Below are 19,702 nucleotides of genomic sequence, written 5' to 3'. Positions count from 1 at the left end.
TGAGAATTTGCTTTTTGTAATTTTTGCAATAAATATTGATTTGGTTGCTGAATTAAACTAGTTAAAGATTTTTACTGAACCTTGAAATGTGTGTTGGCTTCACCGTTTACATAAACTAAGAAGTTCTAGGGAAAAAAAGGCTAGATTTTACTTTGCATCAAGAACTCTTGAAAAGATGGAAATAGGGAGTTCAAATGTTGGGCTAAATTCTCTCATGAGACATGTATTTATATTGCAATAGTAGCCAAGACTTGAAGATTTTTTTGGTGAGAATGAATGTTGCCTAAGAACATACGCAGAAATAGAAGTAACTAGAAAAATGGATGCATGGTTTCCCACAATTTTTTTTTTATAGTATTGGGGTCATGAGACAATAATTGGCACCAAATACTGGGAACACTTAAAATCCAACTAGATAAAATATTCACACTAAGTACATATTACACCACTGGCAACATGCAAATAAAAGAAATCCAACCACTACCCTACACCTCTGGGATAAGCATTTCATATAATTAATAGTAAAGCCTGTATTTTTTTCTACTCACGAGTTATGCATTTTCTCTCACTTTGCTGCTCCAATGCAGAAGAGAAGTACAAAATAAAATAAACACCAAAATGTAATACAGAAAGCAAAAAAGTTTAATTGAGCTGCATAAAGAAGTTCTCTCTGAGATTACATATAACAAGAGCTTAAAGTTACAATGTTTCTGTGATCACTAGTTGACAGAAAATGTATTGAGTTTAGTTTTAAAATATTTCATTTACTTCCATAGTTCTAATCATTACATGTATCCTGCAAACAACGAAATCAAAATCTACTAGACTGCTTAAATAGTGTATGAAAATGTTTTTGCATCAATGTAATAGTTGCAGAGTTCATAGGACAGAGGCATAAAAATAATATAAAAAAGACAAGAGTTAAAAATCCTACTGCAAGAGTATTGACTGTAATAAAAGAAGACATTAAAACCAGCAGTTTGTTAGGTGCCAATACATAATAGAACCCATAAGACAGGCAACAAATGATGCTAAATTCAGGAGAAAGAGTCTGTTTCCAGGGAAGAACTTCCTGACAGACACCACAACAAAGAAGCATGAACGGTGACTGTGTGGTCCCCTTCTTGGTAATAAATCAAGCGTCAAAGATTGATCTGCAGTTAATAAGAGGCCTAAGCCTTCTCCAAGGATTTGTAGTACTCTGTCAGCACAGTCCAGGCTTTGGGAGCCATGAAACCTTCAGGAGGGTTTTGTCCTTCCCGAGCCAACTTGCGCATGCGGGTTCCTGATATAAACTCAAAGTCTTCATGGCTAAAAATGTAAATAAAAAGAGTATGTAAATTTAAAAGGTGGAAGTTATAGCTGAGACTGATCTTACCTCCTCCTTTTTTCGATAATGACTTTATATTACTTTCATAAAACCCCACCTTGGAGTGTGATATTTGAGAACACAACTGTGGTTTCAGACATGCTGCTAATGAAGAGTACCAGAAAATCCTGAAAATACATACACCCTATAGAATATACATATATATTCTTAAGATAAATAAGGGATGTGTGTGTATGTCTGCACATGCTCAAGATAAGATAGTTTCATCCTGGTCCACCGCCTATCTTCCTACAGCTATAATTCCTAAAGATAAATTTCAGCAGGAGAGATGGAAAATTGAGAGCAATCAGGATTATCTATCATCATCTATTACTCAAGATCAACATCCTACAGGATTTTAAACACCAAAGGCAATAGTAACCCAGTCAGAGTGGGCGACAACAGTTCTAACCAGATAAACTACTTTCTCTTCATCAGAGTTAAACACAGTCAAAACAAAGACACAGTGTCAGAAAATCCACCAAGTGTTCCTAAGCAAAAGTGATTTATTGTTAAATTAAACACAGCAATTTTACTTACTTCATTTGTTCAATTTGCAACATGTATTTGTTACTCATTCTTCCCTGGTCTGTTTGAAATAAAAGCCAAATACTGACCTCACATGCACATGGTTCAGACTGAAACAAATGAGAACCAAGTGTGTGCATCAGAGGGCAGAGTTTAGCTTTAAGTGCTAAACCATGCTTAGTAATGAGCTGGAGGTTAGCAAGGTACAGAAAGCATTCCACAGTCCCCTTTCACAATGCATACCATACAAGCTGTTAGCAGCATAACTTTTTGATCTGAATTGTAGTCTGGTGGAGAACAGTATGATCTTCCTGCTCTCAGTAGTGCTGATGCCCAGATTGTGGAAACACAGGAGAAATATATTTATATAAATGTACTTCAACTACACAGAACATATAACGCACATCAGATAAGAAAACTTAACTGAACTATTTTTTTAAAGGGAGGGTACTGGAACGGAGAAAAGCTGTGCTCTGAATTAGACTGAAAAATAGGGAACATTTATCAAGTTTCTATCTACACAAGCAGCTGTCTTCTACAGTAGTTTGCAGGAGGAGGCACCCAGGTTAACGTCCTAGTGTGAAGAAGACAGTGCAGCGTTCACAGATTAAGTCAGCTGTAGGGGAATGGACTCCCCACATTCTACTCTGTGGGGTGTTAATTCTGAAGCTTGCATACAATTTATATGCCAACACTTAGCTGTTTATAGGCAGGGAATGGGGTGGGAATTTGAACAGAAGCTCAAGTTCCCAGAAGGGATCAGAAGAGAGTACCAGCCTTTGGACTTAAAGAGACTCAGATATGCTATTTAAGTGCATTTCAATAAAGCCATGGTCTATTTGACCTCTTCCTGGCCCTGTTTGAACAGCAGCACCCTTAAGGAGCAGCCAAATAGAGCACAGACCTGAAGACTTCGAGCAAGATATGTCAGATGGCTAAGAGCCTCTGATTAGAGAATGATAAGGAATATTATAAAGTCACCTAGGGGTCCATTGCTGCATTAAAAAGTTTTAATTTTTTAGGAAACTGGAAGAAGTTTTAATATCTAAAAAAGATTTACACAAATTTTCATAAAATTAAAATTTTGGTTTGGTCAAGGAGTTATTCCTCTCCTTCCTCACTTTTCTTTTTTACTCCAGCAAACATTTTCTTTTATAATGCATGGCTTTCCTTAAATCCAGTGAGCCAGATTCTTAGCAGCCGGCATAAATAAGTTTAACTAAACTGACAAATGAAACTATTCCGATTTAAACCTGCTACTGACCTCATCCAATAATGTTTGCTTAGTCCCTGCATAGGCTTTGGTTTGAAGTAGTATGTGTTGCCAGAAAGTTTTCCATTTTAAAACTGAAAATATTATAAAAGTAGCTTTAATTGTTCAACCACTCATGATCTGACATAACAATAAAGATCAGATCTTCATCAGAGTATTAGCAATGGAGGATGTAACTACCAAGAAAAGGAAGCCTTGTCCAATAATACCATTACTGAAACTATGATTCAATAAGACCCAGCATTCTTTTTAAATAAAACATATTGGTAAAGGTAATTTGCTTCCAGATGAAAAGGTGCTACTTGAGAAAAACAAAATATCTTAAACAACACAGATCAAGGAGGATTGCTAAGGAGGACTCCTGGATGAGTTAGGAATTCTTGGCTTATTACTCTATAGAATGGGAAATTGGGCAGGAATAAAATGGGATGAGGAAAGGGAGAGAAAGACACCTTTACCATCAGAGTAATGTTGATGTTGGGTTGACACTTCAAGGGCACCTAAGTCTGATTTCCAAAAAAGACTTAGGCACTTAGAAACTTAAATCTCATTTAAATTAAGGGAATTTAGACTCCTAAGTACTTAAATCACTTTTGAAAATAGGACTTAGGCACGTCTGAAAATTATATCTATAGGATGGAATTAGCTTTGACTGAGCCAAGTTATATTACAATATATGCTTCCACAAGTTATTTACAATTATTTTCCTGCCAGTTGTGTTTCAGACTGTAGCACTGATGTGATGGAGTACCTTTTACAAGAATAAAGGTTACCCACAGCCTTTTAGAAGAGGCCAACAACAAAAGACAGTGTGTGTCCTTAGTTTATTTCCCCCTTAGCCTGGTAACATTTAAACTATTTTTGTGTTGGGGAGCAGCTATATGGATTGGTTGGTATAGCAGAGAATTTCATGAAGGATCTGCACAAGGATTAACATCTCCACTTACATTTACAATTTGTGGAGCAACAGCAATTAAACACACATTCCAAAACGACAAGAATAAATCAGCTATGAAAACTGTCAACATGGCGTGGGAAACAGAAAACTTGATCTTCAAAATATGCACCAGAGATGATGAAAGTTTCTCCAAAGCATACTGTACTGGAGCTCTGTTATACTGAAGCTGTAAAATCACTCCATGAGAGCGCTATGAAATATGTTTTGTGAGCGGGCATTAGAGTTTGGGTATATTACTCTATTATACCCATAGCGGGGGTGGGGATGAGGGAGGGAGGAAGAAAAAGCTCCATAGTATTCCTCATGCCTCCACTGTAGCTGAAAGGGCATTTGAAGGTCAACAATGCCCCAGATTTATAGCCTGGGGTAAGCCTGAGACTCAAAAACAAGTACAGTCTGTTGCAGTTCAGTTCTAAAGAGCTAGACAGTTGAATAAGGGGGAAATGGCAATAAGTCAATTAAAAAGACAAGATGAATAGAGAGAGAAAGGGCATTTTACATGTGGAAACCTATATTCTATTAGGATGCAAGCAGAGAACAATTTGGTGCTGTCCTCTTGGTCTTCACATTACTCATGTTGTATATCAGTAACACAACAGGACTATACCAATAATCACTATATAAAAATCAGTCAAAGTATGTGATAATTGACAAACCAGACAAAACAGATTAACAGTTCATTATCTCCTTTCATTTTTCAAGACCAGAGTTCTTATCACTCCGGTAAAATAGGCTTCTCTCTCTCTTTAAAGATCACAAGTTTAACCATTCAAGATTTTTTTTGCGTTAGAGTAGCATCAAGAGGCCCCAGCAGAGATCAGGGTTAATGTTGTGCCCTGCTATGAGCTTTATATACAAAAAATACGAAGACAGTCACTAACCCAAATAACTTACAGTCCACATAGGCAAGACAAAGCGTAGGACAAAGGAAATATTACCTCTGTTTTGAGATGGGGAATTGAGGCACAGATATTAAGGGACTTGGCCAAGATCACATAGGAAGTCTGTGGCACAGGCAGGAACTGAACCCAGCTTTCCAGAGTCTCAGTCTCTGTCTGGTGCCTTAACCTCCAGGAAAGTGTCTGCTCATAGCAGAATGATAGCAGGCTACTGAGAAAATGCAATGTTTAGTTTAAACAAATTGAAGTTTCCCCCCACACTTTTAAAATAAGTGTTTAACATTTTAAGTTTCCCATTTTCCATTGGGAGCACCAAAAACCATTATCAGGGCCAACGGAGTAGGATAGCATCCTAGTTCATCAGCAGAACAGTTGAGAACAAAATAATACTTGCATATGTAGATGCACTAGCTTCATGCACATTTTAGAGAGAGGACAAACAGCCTGCTCTGGTAGTTGTATTTATGGGCTTCCTACGGCTAAGAGTTCTGTGTTAAGATAGAATTATTAATTTTTCCAAAAATAGCTGTGGTTTCTTTTGACTGTTAAACAAATCAGCTGCCTTTTCATCGTTACCATCATAGCATATTTTTGGCTAGCAAGCAGATTTTGCACCCACTTAGTGCACTGTTATGATTACAATTCATTTTGAAGGTTTCTCCAAACGTCTTGGTTGTATTAATGTTAAATGATTCAGTTATCAGTGAGTAAGTATGATAAAATTTTACATTAAAGGTTAGGGTTAGCACAGGACCATAGTGTTGTACCATCTTGGTTTCTGCATGCAGTAATTCACTGAAGTAGAATGTACTTTTGTGGGGAAATTCTACAAAACTTCAGCAAAAATGCTTAAGTTTTCCTGCAGAAAGGTAGGCAAGATCAGCTATCTGGAAACGCAAAGAAATGGTAACACACCATGCTAGACAATTCTGCTTTGATCATTTGACAAAAGGAACAGCACAGAACCCATTTAAGTCTGTTTTCCGTTTAGCAATGCCAAGCTCTCTGAGCCCCCAGGTGGTTGGCTTGTATTCCCTTTGTAAAAGGATTTAAAACTCAGCTTCCTAAGCACCTCTTTTTCTGAGGCCTTGTCTACACCACAAAGTTGCAGCGCTGGTGAGGGGGTTACAGCGTTGCAACTTAGGAGGTGTACACATCTGCAGGACATTACCAGCGCTGCAACTCCCTGTTTGCAGCGCTGGCCGTACACCCGGTCGAACCTCGGGTGTAGAGGATCCAGCGCTGGTGATCCAGCGCTGGTCATCAGGTGTAGACACTCACCAGCGTTTTTCTTGACTTCCGTGGAATAAGCAGGTATCCCAACATACCTGAGGAAGCCTCTCTGGTAATCAAGCAGGTATCCTTCCCCACGGTGTGCTCTCGCATTCCCCGAACCCCCCCTGCAAGCAGGTCTCCTTCCCCGCGGTGTGCTCTCACGTTCCCCGAACCCCCCTGCAAGCAGGTCTCCTTCCCCGCGGTTTGCTCTCGCGTTCCCTGAACCACCCTGCAAACCGCGGGGAAGGAGACCTGCTTGCAGGGGGGGTCGGGGAACGCGAGAGCAAACCGCGGGGAAGGAGACCTGCTTGCAGGGGGGGTCGGGGAACGCGAGAGCACACCGCGGGGAAGGAGACATGCTTCCCCGCGGTGTGCTCTCGCGTTCCCCGAACCCCCCTGCAAGCAGGTCTCCTTCCCCGCGGTGTGCTCTCGCGTTCCCTGAACCCCCCTGCAAGCCGCCCAACAGCGCTGCAGTGTGGCCACATCTAACACCACTTGCAGCGCTGGTTGCTGTAAGCGTGGCCACTCTGCAGCGCTGGCCCTATACAGCTGTACTAATACAGCTGTAACAACCAGCGCTGCAAAATTGTAGATGTAGACATACCCTGAGAGTGCTTCACCATACAAAGGGGAATTCTGTTGTTACATTTCAGTTTTGCTGTCAGTTGCTGGTTCCCTTTCACGACAACTAAAGAAAACATTTCTCAGTTGCTTAATTCTCTAGTTCCCAGCCCCACATTTGTAGTTTTTACTCTTTACGTTATCCTTTCCATGAAGACTCCTCTTGACTTGCCCAATGTTTGGTTGGATATAATACTCAATGTTAATTGCTACTGTATCTATTCCAAGGACCCTTAAATAGTAGGTTAATCTACTGGCCATGCCTGCATATTTATTCAATGCACTAGCAGTGACAGTACATATATATTATCAGTATAATATATGGATAGTCTCCCCATGCACTATTCCATGTTACAAGTGGGTAGACTCAATGATTTAACTTTCTTGCCACTGCTAACATTGCTGATTTAGGACCACATGGCACATGATATCACTATATTCTGACATCTTCAAGTAACAATATATTAACATCATCAGTTTGACATTACTATAAAAGCTTGTAGTTTATTTTTTATAAATACAGAAACATTTAGGTGCTGTTAGTAACTTTTAAATATTAAGTAGTTCTACTGCTCTCAGTTATTATAAACAGCACCAGTCCAAACTATGTACGTAATCCCTGTCCCTAATCCAATGTTAGCTTTTAAATTTAAGCCTTTTTAAAAAATAAACTGGGGTAAAATTTACAAGAGGGACTAAGTCCCACGTTCAAAAATCACTTAGACACTTAGGGCTTGGCTACATTTGCGAGTTACAGTGCAATAAAGGAGCCCTGGGCACCATAGCTCATTCCCCGTCCATACTGGCAAGGCACGTAGAGCGCTCTGATTCCACCGCTACAGCACTGCTGGCATTCCACCTTGGAGAGAGGAATAACGTGTGCTCCGCCTTGGATACAACACACAAGTGTCAGTGTGAATGAGGTGCTGGGTTACTGTGCTCTGATCAGCCTCCGGAAACGTCCCACTTAAGTCAAGTGGCTACTCTTGTCATCGTTTTGAACTCCTGTAGGAATGCGGAAATGCCCTTTCAAAGCTCCTGTTTCAGACAGCCAGCATGCAAGCCATTAGTGTGGAATGCTGTGTGTGAGAGAGAGAGAGGTAGGGGGTTCCTGCTGTCTGAACTTACAAGATAACATGCTGACATGCTCTCAGCCCCCTAAAACCCCACTCTCTCTCCCCACACATACACACAACACACTCCCTGTCACACTCCACCCCCATTTGAAAAGCACGTTGCAGTCACTTGCATGCTGGGATAGCTGCCCATAATGCTCCACTCCCAATGCCGCCGCAAGGGCCGCAAACGTGGCCGTATCAGTGCGCTTGCAGCTGTCGGTGTGGAGAGACTGCAGCGCTTCCCCTATTGCGCTCTATGAAGGCGGTTTTCACTCACAGAGCTCTACATCTGCAAGTGTAGCCATGCCCTAAGGCGTCTAAGTGTTGTAAACACTTACTACAGCGACCGAATTGGGTTCTTTCATCCACTTCTCTCAGAGCCAGTAGGTAGGTCGATGGAAGCATTCTTCCATCAACCTAAAGTTGTCTACATTGGGGCTTAAACTGGTTTAATCACATCGCACAGGGCATGGCATTTTTCCCAGCACTGAGCGATGTAAGTAAGTATGCTTAACTCTGCAGCATACACCAGCCCTTAGTCTCACTGAAACTCAATGAGACTTGGGCGCCTTAGCACCTACAGCACTTTTGAAAATTACTCCAGCTCAATAGACACTCAAAACTACTTAACCATCCCAAATTGTTAGTTAAGCATCACACAGGGCCCAGATACAACATGGTTATATGAGCTGTCCAAATGCCTGCATAATTTCCCTCTGTAAATTTGCATTTTAATCCTTGTCGGCACTGCTGCGAGGCTGAACATAGCAGGTCAGTCCACCTTTTTCTCTTCCCCACCCCCAATCAGCCAGCTAATGTGAAGGAGATGGGAACACCTGCTCAGCTCTATAAGAGTGAAAGCCATGGTCCTATGGAGTTATTTAGCTCCTGAAAACACAAAGCTTCAGTCACTTTCAATCTTGCAGAGTTTAGGAGTTCTTCAGAATATCATCTTAAATCCTCCCTACTTCCATCTGCCCTCACTCCTCTAGTAAAAAAACAAACAAAATAAAAACAGAGAACATTTAACCTCTCTCTTGTCTTAGCAATTGCCTGGGCTTGCAAGCACTAGACTCAAACAAAGGATAGGAGAAAAAAAGCACTGGCTCTCTTATATGACCCTTATCACCATGGGATCTGGATGCCTCAAATCACCAACTGATTTTATCTTCACAATATACCCCTGGAAGGTAGGGAAGTATTATTCCCATTTTACAGAAGGGGAGATGAGGCACAAGGTAGATTGAGTGATTTGCCCAAGGTCACACAGGAAATTCATGGCTGAGCTAGTAATTGAACTCAGGTTCTAGAGTCCTAGCCCACTGCCCTTTTCACTAGACCACTCTTCCTACCCTATAGAAAAATTCTGAGGGAGGGATCCTGAAACTACAGCAATATGTGCATAGTGGTCACATGTGAAGGCCCTGCAGGTCAGCCACATTTTTTCTATTCCCTGAACTGGAAGGCAACAAGAATTAGGCCTTGGCTACACTGGCGCTTTACAGCACTGCAACTTTTTTCACACCCCTGAGCAAGAGAGAAACACACCCCTGAGAGCAGCAAGTTACAGCGCTGCAAAGCACCAGTGTAAACAGTGCCCCAGCGCTGCAAGCTAATCCTCACGGGGAGGTATAGTATGTGCAGCGCTGGCAGAGAGCTCTCCCAATACTGGTGCTGCGACCACACTCGCACTTCACAGCGCTGCTGTGGGAGCGTTCCCGCGGCAGCGCTCTGGAGTTTCGAGTGTAGCCAAGCCCTTAGGGATGTGTGTGTACACAGAAAAAAAAAGTTAGAACCACTCATAGACCAGGTCAGTATCCAGAAGGGATAGGAAGCTCTCACAGAGGCTAGCCACTGGAGGGAAAAAAAGAAATGCCACACAACACCCCTCAGCAGGCCACGTGATCAGGGCAAGCTAACTGCCTGTATAATTGAGACCTGATACACTACATAGCATACAGATGTAGTATAAGGTAGATGTATGCTATAGAAATAATGTACCTAATTTACGCTGTCTTTTTAAAAAGACATCTACCCTGACTGCTTGTGGCGATATCAACTATCATCAAATGAAAACAGCTGTGTTTTAAACTCCTGAAGAAAGTGGGTTGAAATGAAATGGCAAATGATCTCCACCTACAGTGGCACTGCACTGGTAGGCACAACAGTAATATATATACAGAAACTGTTCTTAGACACACAGAGGGAAGAACAACCTCAAAAGAGGTGGAGGTTAAAATAATTTCGTCTATACGAAGATCGTAAAACAAGTTAAGAAGTGTGAATTGAGACTGTGTTCCCAAACCAAGCTGTCTTATCTCTGAGAAGCTTCTATTTATTCAAAAACTAGGTATAAATGCTGAAAGACTATGCAAAAAAAAATAAAAAATTGTTTTTTACTCAGAATTCTTTAGTTTTAAAATTAAAACAACTTACTGTTCAGAGTCATAATAATCCATGCCCTTCTTTTTCTTATTGTAAGCTGCAACTCTGAAGGGTACAATTTCCAATGTTTTGAGGCCTGGCGCCATAGTCAGCACTTTTGCACCATGGGTTGGTTCATAGAGATCCTTTCCGGTCTCAGGGTGTGGCATGCCTGCTGGATCCCGTCCCACGATGTAGAAGTTAGCTCCTGCTACCATCCGTGACCTGCAATGCCACTGAACCTGGAATACAATTTGGGAAAAATAAAAGAACAGGAGACAGAGCAGCTGTGGGGAGGCAAGGGGGATGACCAACAATGCTATCGCTACTGCTAAACTAACACTATTGCCTATGATGCAGAACTATGCTCTGGTGTCTCATGCGTCCCAAGAAAATAAATAAGATGTGCATCACTGTATATATTTTTGTTGCTATTCTATAGTCAAAATATAAAACAAGAGTTTGCATGAAAGCAATATTACATCCCAGTTTGCTAAGCAGTTCTCAAGCCATAAATCAGTGAGGATTCAACAGAGCACTTGCTATTAAGTTCATGAAGACCTGACTGGTCTCAGTGCTGGTTTTCGCATTGCCAGCTCATAAGTTTCATTAAAAGACAGTCAGGCTACAATGAATACTTCCTGCTTACTTTCCCATGTAAGTGATTGCTGTAGCTGCCCTAGGGATGTCAGGTTAAGATGAAGGGAGAAGCTTCTGTAGGAGATTAATAGGACTACATAGCTTGGAAAGAATATGTTGACATGACAGATGAATGGAATGAATAACGAATGGAATGGTCAGCCGGGACCTCTAAATTTAAAGGCACTAAATTAAAAAAATCTATAAGGGCAAACACTAAGTAATTTAATTAGCCTATGCAACTCCCTTGTGTAGATAGCGTGGAAGTAAACAGCTCAATCGGATTCAAAACAGATTAGCTGTTCGTGTGCATAAGAATATCTGTAGTTGTATTAACAACAATGAAGTTAAAAGAGGTGTCATGTTTCAGCCTTCTAAACATAAGCTTATCAGCTAGGGAAGAAAGTTTCCCCTTGAGGTGAAAAATTAGAGTGTTAATGTAGATATATTTCAGAGATTTTTTACACCTTCCTCTGAAACATGTGGTATTGCCCACTATAAAAGACAAGAGACTACAACAGAGAGACCTAATGTGTAAATCACTATGTTTTTAATGTTTAACAGCAGCGTCAAAATTAACCTGCCTGTAGAGAGCAATGCAGAAGTGCTGTTTGGATAAGCCTACAAAAATCAAGAAATGTAACTGAACTAACGTGCCATGTCAGAAGAGTGTCTCTCGCCCTTCAAACAGTGGATGACCATAGGCAGGTAGCCTCGATTGATAATATAGAAATGACTTTCACATCCTAATCTAAATACACACAAGTTTTTCCTCAAATATTTAAACATGTAAATACAAGTCTTCATCTAGACCTAGCCTAAAATTAAATCAGTTATCTGCATCATTTTTATATGTATTGCTCATAAGCAGTGCTTCATCTCCAGGCAATCCAAGGGCATCTAAAATTGCTCTGGGTCTTTTACACATTTAAAATACAGTAATTTAGCATAGTGTTTGGAACACTGATCTGAGACAAGAGGGAGCACATATCCTGGAGTATTCTTGAGGGTAATAAAAAACTAAAATAAACTACATTAATAGTTTAGGCCCAAGCACACACTATTTCTCCATTCCATAATATTACAATTTCTAGGAGTAATCCTCAATACTCCCCCCAAAATTTAATAGTTTATCTGATGGACTAAAATGCATTTCCCTACAAGGATTATGCATTCTCTCACAACGTTGCTTTTCATCAGCAAAACTTGGAAATGCATATTTAAAAATGCACCAGTGTTCAATTAACTATGCTTCTTATTTTGTACTAAAAAGGAAAAAAAAATGGTCCATGAGCTGAACATATAATGTCCCAACAAACTGTTAAAAAGCAGGTACGGTTGCTCAACTGCACATATCACCAATACAACAATAAAGAAAATAAAAAGGAAATAAAAAGCCACCACAAGAAATCCCTAACTCAATGCTCGCCCATCCACCATAGTTTTGCCATACGTATATTACCTCATCCACCATAATACATGTCTTTCCTCTTCATCTCAGCATAAAATGTGCAACATTTATCTCCAATCATAAACGCCAATTACTGGAAAAATAGTTTCGTATAAAACACCACGTCACTTACGTAACACAGACAAACAATAATTTCCCAGATTAATACACTGCAACCTATTGTTACTTTAAAAAACTCCCTTCATTAACAAATCACCCAATATAACACACTGAAACATAAACCATTAATTAAAATCTACAGGATTCACACATTAGCCATCTACGTCAATATATCAGTTCAACACTCCAACCAGTAAGAAGGAGGCTATTTCTAACCACACAGTTGGGGTAAACATTACTCTGTTTTGCATGGAAGTAGGGAACTCGTAGTGCACAGATGGCTCAAGCACTCTGCACCCTGGGCACTCCTGCTTTGTCTCTCAGCGAACCAAGCAAGAGTGGAGGTGGCTATGAGCACCTCTAATGAGATTCTGGGCTCCCTGCTATCAACACCTCTGCATATCACTGCTAAATTCAAAGCTCCCAAAAGCCTCTCTCACTCAGAAATCCTGCTCGGATGTTTTTGAAAATCCCATTACGTGCCTATCTGCATCTCCCAGCACATAAACATCTTTGGAAATTGGGTCCTTAGGCACTTTTGAAAATCCCACCTGCAAATCCTAATAGATTATATTATTATTATTATTTTGGGGGCGGGGGGGACTGAGGTGGAGAAAAGGGTTGTTCGTTTGTGTTTAACACAGTTGGGAAGAAAAATTAAGCAATCTAATTTTTTTGTTATCCTTTTTGGGAACACTCAGTAGTTTCTCTGAACTTGTTTTATTTTGGAGTAATTTATTGGCCTATAGTATAATGACATTTTAATACAAAGGAAGTCTTTCCATCAATGAAATGTGATCTGGCTCCACATTTCCATTTTAAAAAGAAATACATTCCTCCTCTAAACGACATGCAGCCCAGTATTTCGCTGCCAAAAATCCCATCAGAGCAATAAAAAAATTACATATATAAACATTTTAATTGCAAGCATTACTATGGGTTAATCAGTACTATGAAATAAGCATTTATCCACTTTCAGCAGTTTTACTTCAGCCAAACTGAAGTCAAACTAAAAACAACTCTCCATCTGCGTTTCCCTGGCCTTTCAAACTGCACTGGGTGGCCGTAGTAGATCAGGAGGCATCTGGCATCTTGAAGACAGTTTAATCAATTAGCAAGTTCTGCAAGATGGCAAGAGACTAAAAAGACTGCTGGAAGGCAGAGTGCCAAAGGACTGCATATTCCCCACTGTCCTTTTCTTTTATCATAAGGAGTTTTCGCAGTAGAATAAGTCAGCAAATTACAAGAACTGAGCAATTAAATAGAAAAACGTTAACTTCTGATGAATGACTTTTAGGTCATAATCAAAGTTATACTGGAATGAGCGATTTCTTACCTGATAATTTTCAGTTAACAGCTTCTCTCCTCATGCATCACTACTGGGTTAATACCATTTACCTAAGAAATTTGGAGGCAATCTAATGTTGCTGTAGGCTCCAGCACTAAGCCCCACCTTGCAGCAGCTCAGGCCACCAGAAGAGTCTTCCAAAACTGTAAAAATCCTCCAGCAATGGATTAGCATTAAAATAATAACTTGATTTATATATAATAACCTTAAAGCAATTAAGTGTTCAAGTCTTCTTTAGAGAAAAATTCCAATTTGTTACAAATTGCATTCTAGTCATTTACCAGACCACCAGGGTAGGTTGAATAAGGAGAGAATCTGCTAACAAAGAGAATTACCAGGTCACAAATTTCTCATTCTGTCAAACAGCTTTTCTCCTCTTTCATCACTGATAGGAAGTAGTGTACCACAGAACCACTGAGTGAAAGGATAAGCAGAGTTTTAATTACTGTAATAGAATTACAGGCAAAAACAGACATTCCCCCATATATTGCAAGAGATTTGTAATTTAAAGGAATTATTTGGGAACCAACCCAGCAGCACTTCCTACGAGTAGATACAGCTGCAGAGGAATGGAAACCTACTTTGCAAATCTTCCTCAGATGAGGTTTCCTGCAAGGCCACTAGGAACACTGCGGGAGCTGTGAATCTTTCTTCATAAATAGTTTTTCGGATGCCTAGCATTCCAACTGGTCCAACATCTTGCCTGCAGCAACTTTGAAGACCTAGGCTGTGCCATTTTGGATAGAATGAAATAAAAGTGGTACAACTGGCATGTGTACTTCATATGCTTGAAATATATCTTTACAGCTCTAGGATGAACAAAGAGGTGCTAAGGATTGGAACAAGATGATGCGAGAATTATTTCCCATTAACTGTGGAAAGAAGAATTCATTTTGGGTCTAAGAGATCCTGGAGCTGTAAGAATAATCTTTTCCTTACAACGACAGTGTGGTTCTTCTGTGGATAAAACAACTAATTCTAAACCCTACCTTTTGGAGGTAATGGCACCTGAAAAGGCCAGCCACAGGCTTGTCTAATCTGTCATTCTGATGATACTCAGATTCTCTGATGTGTCTGCATAAAGAATGCCATTAGGGCTGTTACGCACTTAGATTGGATTCCTACAACCAAGCACCATAGCAACCGGCTTGGAGAAACTTGAGCGTAGCCAGGATCCCCCAAACTTTATGATTATTTGTCTCTAGATGCTACAATAATAGAAGGGCCCCACCATGCTGGGAAGTATACAAATAAAGAGAGAATCCCTTTCCCAGATCACTTTCTGTTTCCTCTCATACCAGAAACGTGATTCCATCCAATCAATAAATAAAATTTCCTTGTTACATTTTGTCTGGATACCCCCAAAATACCGATGAAACTAATGGAGAATCTCTATTGAACTTCACTTCTCTTCCCATGACTAGGCTGTTAGCTGTAGGTCAACCAGCTTCAAATGAAGGAATTCTTGTTTCAAAAGATCTGGAGTTTTCTAAAAGTGCAATAGAGGTAACTGTCTATCAAGTCTAAAATACCTTTTGGGCTAGTGGAGGAGGAGAACTTCAGTTTTCCCACTTCCTTTAGTCTGCACCTTTTACGTGAACTATCATGAAAAACAGCAGATTCTTCTCTTTCCAGAACACTACTTCCATTGACACAGAGAGGCTTTGACCTCTGGTTACTCCTTGGTTTTGTAAGGCCTGGTCTACACTGAGGGGGGGGAAATCGATCTAAGATACACAACTTCAGCTACGAGAATAGTGTAGCTGAAGTTGACATATCTTAGATTGACTTACCTCCCATCCTCACGGCACGGGATGGATGGCTGCGGCTCCCCCGTCAACTCTGATTCTGCCTCTTGCCCTGATGGAGTTCCGGAGTTGACGGGGAGTACATTCGGGGATCGATCGCTACCAACTACTCTCATGCTTCAATCATAAGCAAAACAACCTCTAACAAAAAGAGAAAGGAAACCTCCCCTGTGAGCCCCATAACTGCCCACTACATGGTTTCTTATACACTTCTCTGAAGTAAATGCTACTGGCCATGGTCACAGATGTGACAGTGGACTTGACAGACCACTGTCTGAACCAGTGTGGCTGTGGCTGTATGCTTTTGTTCAGACACACCACTGACAGTTGTCAATGTGAACTAAAAGGATGTGTACTCTAAGATTCTGGAAGTTTGTTTTTCAACTATGCTGTCCTACCTACAAGGCTTGCTTCTGCAATAAGTCTAAAGGAAAAACTGGACTGCCTGTCAGCATATTGTTTGTATTTATCCTCCCACAAAGCGACATTCAGATATGATCTGAGCATGACACTTGATTTTCCACTCCATCCAGCGAGTTGTTCCATGTCCTCAGAAAAAATTCCTGGGGATGAAGCTGATACATGGCACCAGCAATCCTAGCTGCTGGAGACAACTGGCTATGGATGACCACTGCCAGGAAGTGACTGATAGCATGAAGTTTTGGATCTTTGCAGACCTTTATCACAATGGTAAAATTATGTCCATAGCAATGTCTATTTTGACCTCTGGGTGAATAATTCTCTGCATTAGATTTTTAAAAGTTTTGATTTTGAATATCTGATAGGTATGAATCCTTTCCAGCACTGTGAAAGTGTGTCTGGGAGGAAAAAAGCCCCAGCAAACACATCCCTCAGGATGGGAAGTCAGACAAAGGGTTTAAACCCCACCTGCTCATTAACAGTATGAATTATTGCATTATGAAGGGAGTTCTGCTATTGTTTTTTTGAAAGGCTGTCTCTGGAGTTCACAACTTAGCTCCTCACAGCCTGCTGAGGGGCTTTCTTCATGAAAATTCTCATGCTCCTGGTTCAGCCTCCCATATTCGAGCCTCAACCCTGCCCACACACCTGTCTGGGTCAAAGCCCCATGTCCTGGCAGGGTGAGGATGGGTGCTTTACAGCTGCTGGGCACAATTTGCCTTCCTAAATCTGTACCCTAGCAAAGTGAGGGTCTATCGTTTATGGTAGCAGGGCAGCTCGCCCCCTAAGGGTCCCAAAAAGCTGCCTACAGCACATCTTGGACTTGGCTCAGTGGTTGCAAGGCTGCTCTGCTGTGTTTGGGGTGAGGGGAGGTTAGAGGAAAGGAAGGGGGGCCAGGTGCCATATCAGAGAAGTTGAAATAAAGTCACTACTGCACAAAAACAAATACAACTTAAAGTTAAGACAAAATGGTCAAGAGAAACTAAACCACTATTTTGTTATAGCACTGGATGCAGAAGATCTGGTGGCCAGAGCTGAAGGGCAAAGCTTTGTCTTGGAGACTCCAGCAGTAACACTGGTCCACATCCAAATTCCACAGGTAACATTACCCATTAATGATGAAGGAGGAGAGTAGCTCTGCAGCAGAAAAAGATGAAATCTCAACTTCCTAATAGCTAATCTGTCTTCAGCTCTGGAATGAGAGACTTTCATGGGGCCAGATTACCCCATGTCAACCTATCAAGCAGTTGCTTGCAGCTTTCTGGAACCATCCACTGATGGAGATAGGATACTGAACTAGATAAACCTTGGGTCTGATCCCATACAGCTACTCCTGTGGGAAAGAGCAGTTCTCACCAAGAACTACTTCAAGATATACAGAAGACCCAAACTGACAAACACAGGAAATGAAGTTTTTCCTTTTGGCATGCATGTTGCCTATACTGGAATTGGAAAACGTTCAGAAAAGGGCAACAAAAATTATTAGGGGTATGGAATGGCTTTCATAAGAGGAGAGATTAATAAGACTGGGAAGTTTCAGCTTGGAAAAGAGACAACTAAGGTAGAATATGATTGAGGTCTATAAAATCATGACTGGTGTAGAGAAAATAGATAAGGAAGTGTTGTTTACTACTTCTCAAAAACACAAGAACTAGAGGTCACCAAATGAAATTAAATAGGCAGCAGGTTTAAAACAAACAAAAGGAAGTCTTCCTTAACATAATGCACAGTCAACCTCTGGAACTCTACAAATCCTTTGCCAGAGGATGTTGTGAAGGCCAAAAACTATAAGAGGTTCAAAAAGGAACTAGATAAATTCATGGAGGATACATCCATTAATGGCTACTAGCCACAATGGGCAGGGATGGTGTACTTAGTCTTGGTTTGCCAGAAGCTGGGAATGAGCGACAGGGAATGGATCACTTGATGATTACCTGTTCGGTTCATTCCTTCAGGGGCAGCTGGCATTGGCCACTGTCAGAAGACAGAATACTGGACTAGATGGACCATTGGTCTGACCCATTATGGCTGTTCTTATAAAGATCCAGAAGATGTAGGGACACCATTTCTGAAGTGGTGAAGTGCCCACTCAAAATTGGGGCTATTTGTTCTATGAGCTCAGCACCTATTTAGGTACCTCAATGAAGTAGCAAGATTTTCAAGAGAGTGTCCAGTACCCAGCAGCTCCCATTAGTCTCAACAGATGCTGAGCACAAATGAAAAATCTGTCCACTTTGTTTAGGTGTTTAAACAGGAGCTATTGCATGCTGAGCTCTTTTGAAAATCTATTCCTTAGAGTCTTGGAAGATGGGTATTCCCCATTTCACATACACGAGAAATACTGTACCTTTGTCTATTTCCAAAGTCACTGCTATTTCTGTTAGCAATATATTCAGGCAGACAATGTTGTCAAGAGAAAGATTCAGGAACTTAAAAGAATATAACTTTACTACAATTACTTCGCCTACATCAAGAGAAATAGTCTTAAAACTGCAAATCTTAACAGTCAGAAAATGTGAAAGTTACAGTTCCCACAGCAATTTTAAACACAGCCATACTGCATTTGTGCTCTATTTCTGATTACTTGTTAGATTGAAATATATCCTGAATTAAAAACGGAGGAAATAACACTTATTCGAAACTTTACCTTTGCATTTCCTGACTTTTTGTTAAAATTTCAATCTTAAAGCAGCATTGACATATTAAAACATATTTCGGGGTTGGTTTGTTTTTAATATGCACTTATATACAGTCACACATTTTAAAAACTGACATAACTTTTTTTTCCTACATTACTTTTTGTAAAGTTCATAGTTACAAGTGTTTCACTCATTCCATCAGCTCGACTTTGCCACATTTTTCCCCCTATAGCTAAGCTATTTATTGAAGGCAGAAATTTTTTTTCTTTAAAAAGCAAATTCTGTGTATAGGCTATGCCACATTAAACAGAACTGACATTCCTCTACAGCCAAACACAGAACTGTTTTCAGAGAACTGAGGAACTCATTTAACTTTTGTCTGTAGAAAATCCTCATTAACATAATAGGTGGATAGCAGATTGCAAGTAATACTTACCAGATTCCAAAGTGTAACATATCGTGTGATTCCATGTAAGTTTTAGATATTTTTCCTAGTATTCAAAATAAGCCTAAGGGATTTGGGCATCCAAATCCCATTGAATTTCACTGCAAGTTGAGCACCTAATTCCCTCACCTTTGATATCCCAATCTAAGTGCGCTATGAGTAAAACCACTTGGCGTCTTTTTATGATGTAATCTCTGATAGGACAAAGTAACACCTATCAATTAAATATCTTTGCTTCTTACAGAACTAGATTTTTTTGTAACCAAGTAGCAGTTCTGTGGCTTCTAGGATAACCAGTTATACCATCAGATCTTAAGCAAATTTTCTTGTTTCATTGTTGGTTGTAATTTTTCAGTGTGTGGCTTAGC

General features: G+C 40.4%; 1 protein-coding gene across 2 annotated transcripts in view; it reads right to left on the bottom strand.

Moving 5' to 3' along the window:
* Window positions 1–624: 624 nt before the first annotated feature.
* Window positions 625–19,702, bottom strand: part of PAPSS1 (3'-phosphoadenosine 5'-phosphosulfate synthase 1) — a 73,392-nt gene continuing 54,314 nt past the window's right edge. For both annotated transcript variants that reach the window (XM_050944513.1, XM_050944514.1), the window contains exons 11-12: window positions 10,478–10,707; window positions 625–1,311 (exon numbers count right to left, since the gene is read on the bottom strand). In XM_050944513.1, coding sequence (XP_050800470.1) covers window positions 1,173–1,311; window positions 10,478–10,707 — 369 coding nt within the window. In that variant the 3' untranslated portion in view covers window positions 625–1,172. The remainder of the gene's footprint in view (window positions 1,312–10,477; window positions 10,708–19,702) is intronic.

This window comes from Gopherus flavomarginatus, chromosome 3, assembly GCF_025201925.1.
Source record: "Gopherus flavomarginatus isolate rGopFla2 chromosome 3, rGopFla2.mat.asm, whole genome shotgun sequence".
NCBI classification, from domain to species: domain Eukaryota; kingdom Metazoa; phylum Chordata; order Testudines; family Testudinidae; genus Gopherus; species Gopherus flavomarginatus.
Note: the sequence above shows the minus strand (reverse complement) of the source record. Positions and strands in the feature narration are given on the sequence as shown.